Genomic DNA, 3771 nt, shown 5'->3' with positions numbered 1-3771 from the left:
TTTGTCCGTCAGTCTCAGGATGATACGCGCTGCTGAGCCCTTGTTCCACCCCTAAAATGGAAAGAAGTTCCCTCCAAAACTTAGAAACAAATTGGGTCCCCCTGTCAGAAATTAATTTAGCAGGTAATTGATGAATTTTCACCACGTGAGACATAAACGATTTCGCCAACCTCTGAGCTGTAGGCAAGGAAGGAAAAGGCACAAAATGAGCTTGCTTAGAAAATAAATCAACAACCACCCAAATAACAGTGTTCCCTTTGCTCGCAGGGAGGTCAGTAATAAAGTCCATGGACACCACTTCCCACGGTCTCGATGGGGTAGGGAGTGGCTGCAGAAGACCAGGAGGCTTGCCCACTCTGGGTTTAGTCAAGGCACAGGTTTGGCAGGACCGAACAAAAGTCAAGAGGTCTTTGCGCATCTGTGGCCACCAGAACTGTCTGCGGATGAGTTGCAGAGATTTAACAAAACTCCAATGCCCTGCCAGTTTCGAACCATGAGCAGAATCCATCACCTCCCTCCTCATCGAAATAGGCACATACAGTTTGTCTCCAGAATAAATCAGACCTTCAGGGCTACGGACACAATCTGGCAACGCTTTCAGGGAGGCATCATCATCAGCAGTAAAAGCAGACATATATTTCTGGACCCAGCCCCCCCCCCCCCAGGGAAAAGGGAAGGCGAAGTTTCATCAGAGCGCGGAATCGAGCGCGCTTGCGCACGGGTGACCACAGCCCCCCCCAGGTGGGAGGGGGAAAAAACAGAGTCCATGATGATTTCACGCTGACTGTCATGTTGTGGGAGGCGTGAGAGCGCGTCAGCCAGGGAATTAGCCGTCCCAGGGAAATGACGAAGAGTGAATCGAAACTTAGCAAAGAAGTCCGCCCAACGAAGTTGTTTAGCGTTGAGAGAACGGGGGGATTTCAGCATTTCCAGATTTTTATGGTCAGTCCAGACTTCAAATGGCAGTTGCGCCCCCTCCAACCACTGCCTCCAAGTGGAGAGAGCCAGCCGGATCGCTGATGCCTCCTTCTCCCAAATCCCCCAGTTTCGTTCAGCGTCAGAAAACTTTTTAGACACAAATGCGAGGGGGTGTAAACGACCATCTTCCCCTTCTTGCAAAATAGCGGCCCCCATTGCCACATCCGAGGCATCAGTTTGGACAATGAATTTTTTAGTTTCATCAGGGCGCGCTAGCACTGGCTCAGATGTGAACATCAGTTTAAGTTTCTCAAAAGCCTCTGCGCAAGCAGGGGACCATTTAAGCGGGGCGCCTGGTTTCGTAGCATCAAACCCCTTCCCCTTGGTCTTTAGCAAATCAGTCAGAGGAAGGGCAATTTGAGCGAAATTCTGGATGAAATTTCTATAAAAATTGGCGAATCCGAGGAACATTTGCAATTGTTTGCGGGTCCTGGGGGGTTCCCAGTCAAGTACAGCCTGTATTTTAGCAGGGTCCATTTCCACCTTCCCCCCAGAGATGCGATAACCCAAAAAGTCAATGCATGTCTTGTGGAATTCACATTTTGACAGCTTTGCAAACAGGTGGTGTTCATAAAGTCGCTTAAGGACCTGGCGCACCAATTTAATATGCGACGGGAGGTCCTGAGAGTACAGCAACACGTCATCAAGGTAAAGGACCACTCCTTTGAACAAGAACTCATGTAGGACCTCATTGATTAGGTTCATGAAGACCCCCGGAGCCCCTTGAAGCCCGAAGGGCATAACGAGGTACTCAAACTGCCCCAAAGGGGTATTAAATGCAGTCTTACTTTCATCCCCCTCCCGAATGCGCACACGGAAATATGCATCTCGGAGGTCAAGTTTCGAGAAGATTTTGCCCTTGGTGGCCTCAGCTACCAAGTCCTTGATTAGCGGGAGGGGGTAGGCATTGGACAAAGAAACAGCGTTCAGACCCCTATAATCAGTGCACAATCTAAGCCCCCCGTCTTTCTTCTTTCGGAAAAGTACAGGCGCGGCGAAAGGGGAGGAAGCCGGGCGAATGAAACCTCGGGCTAGGTTTTTATCAATAAAGTTCCGCAGTTCAACTTTCTCAGCCGGCCCCATCGCATAGATTTTACCTTTAGGTAATTTACAGTCAGGCAAAAGTTCAATAGCACAGTCAGTAGAGCGATGGGGGGGCAATTCGTTAGCTTCATCTTCGCCAAACACTTTCGCCAAGTCTCTATACTCTCGAGGCAAAGAAGCTAACTCTTCCGGCTGCAAAGCGCCGCAGGGGAACTGTGCGGTCGGCTGGTCCCCCCACGAGTCCAACCAGCAGTGATCTACACATTTAGCCGACACAAATTTGACAACCCCTTCTTCCCACAAGATGTAAGGGTCATGGGTAAACAACCAGGGACTCCCCAGTACTAAGTCAAACTGCGATTTAGGGGTAACAATGAAGGATCTGGATTCCCAATGATCGCCAGCCCCCAACCGCAAAGCCATAGTCTCGTGTGTACAAGGTTCCATGGGTGCCCCATCCATTTGGGTAAAAATGATGGGAGACTTCAAGGGGACTATCCCCGCTTCCAGTGCCAATAACACTCTAGGGCTGATGAGATCCCTCCCACACCCAGAATCAATCAACGCTCTCACCCTAACGTGGGTCCCCAGGAGCGGATTCATTAACGAGACAGTCACGAAAAACAGGGAAGGGGTTTCTCTCACCACCTTGGGCGCAGAGCTAGAATGGCCGTGTCGTTTTGCGCCTCTCACAACAGGCCGTTGTCGTTTTCCGCCGTTTCAGCCACCACCTCCTCTTCTGACTCGGCAGCAGACGGTTCGATTCCCTCCAGGCCTTGGGCCGCCTGCAGAGCTTTGGAGAAACGCGGTTTAGCCATCCCCTTCTTCCCCGTCAGCGGTGTCTTCGGGCTTGGAGTAGGCGGCTTGTCTTTTACCTGACGGCTGCCACAATCCACAGCGAAATGCCCCTTCTCCCCGCACTTGAGACAGAGCCCCATCTTCATACGTAGTTCTCGTGCCGATTCCGACAGGCGTTGAGTCTTGGGTCTGGAGGCACTGGCAGCGGCGGGTCTGTTGGTCGTAGCAGCCAAGTCGAGTTTGATGGTGGTGAGCCGATCCTCTGCATTTTCAGCTTCCTGGGTCCAGGCCATCAGGGAGACAGGATTGACAGTCTTCAGAACCGTTTCTCGGATGTCTGCGTTGAGTCCCAATCGATACATCTCAGCCAATATATGATCAGGGTAGTCTCGGAGCTTTGCTGCCTGCTTGTGGAATTCCAGTGTGTACTCGCGAACCGACTTCTTATTCTGGCGGTAGGTGCGGAGAAACGCTTTAGCTCTTTGGCTCGCGTTGACATCTTCAAACCTCGCCCGCAGCGCCCACATGAATGCTCGCAAATTCAAAAGTTCCGGACCGCGGTCATTGTGCAGTCCAACATACCATGTGGCGGCGTCTCCTTTTAGTCTTGCCGAGATGACATCAATAAGACCAGCTTCATTTCGGAACAGGTGTCGGCTCTCTTCTACGAATTTATGCACTCTCACCGTGAAGAAAGCGAGTTCATCTGGGTTGCCGTCAAAGGTAGCCTCCAGTAGATCTTTGGGTCTGGGCCATGGAGGCCGTACCAACGGTCCCAGCTGACCCGGAACTCCCCTGAGAGGGAGACCCGGACCAACCGGTGGCCCCGCTGGCATTGGCCTCATCGGTGGCGGCAGACCCGGCACCGGCGGACCCCCCGGCATCGGCTGTTGCACAGGCCCTTGCTGAGGCGGTCCCGCCGGCGGCTGGACAGGCACCTGCGGCGCGGGA

General features: G+C 52.5%; 1 protein-coding gene across 1 annotated transcript; it reads right to left on the bottom strand.

Annotated features, from left to right (window-relative positions):
• Positions 1 to 1476: 1476 nt before the first annotated feature.
• LOC107109443 (RNA-directed DNA polymerase homolog) lies at positions 1477 to 2031 on the bottom strand (the record flags this gene model as incomplete). Its single annotated transcript, XM_015410067.1, has 1 exon — positions 1477 to 2031. A coding segment is annotated over one exon (555 nt), but the record flags the coding sequence as incomplete, so codon positions are not given.
• Between the last annotated feature and the right edge of the window lie 1740 nt (positions 2032 to 3771).

Source organism: Gekko japonicus, unplaced genomic scaffold, assembly GCF_001447785.1.
Source record: "Gekko japonicus isolate JY-2015 unplaced genomic scaffold, Gekko_japonicus_V1.1 scaffold170, whole genome shotgun sequence".
In the NCBI taxonomy this organism is placed as follows: Eukaryota; Metazoa; Chordata; class Lepidosauria; order Squamata; family Gekkonidae; genus Gekko; species Gekko japonicus.
Note: the sequence above shows the minus strand (reverse complement) of the source record. Positions and strands in the feature narration are given on the sequence as shown.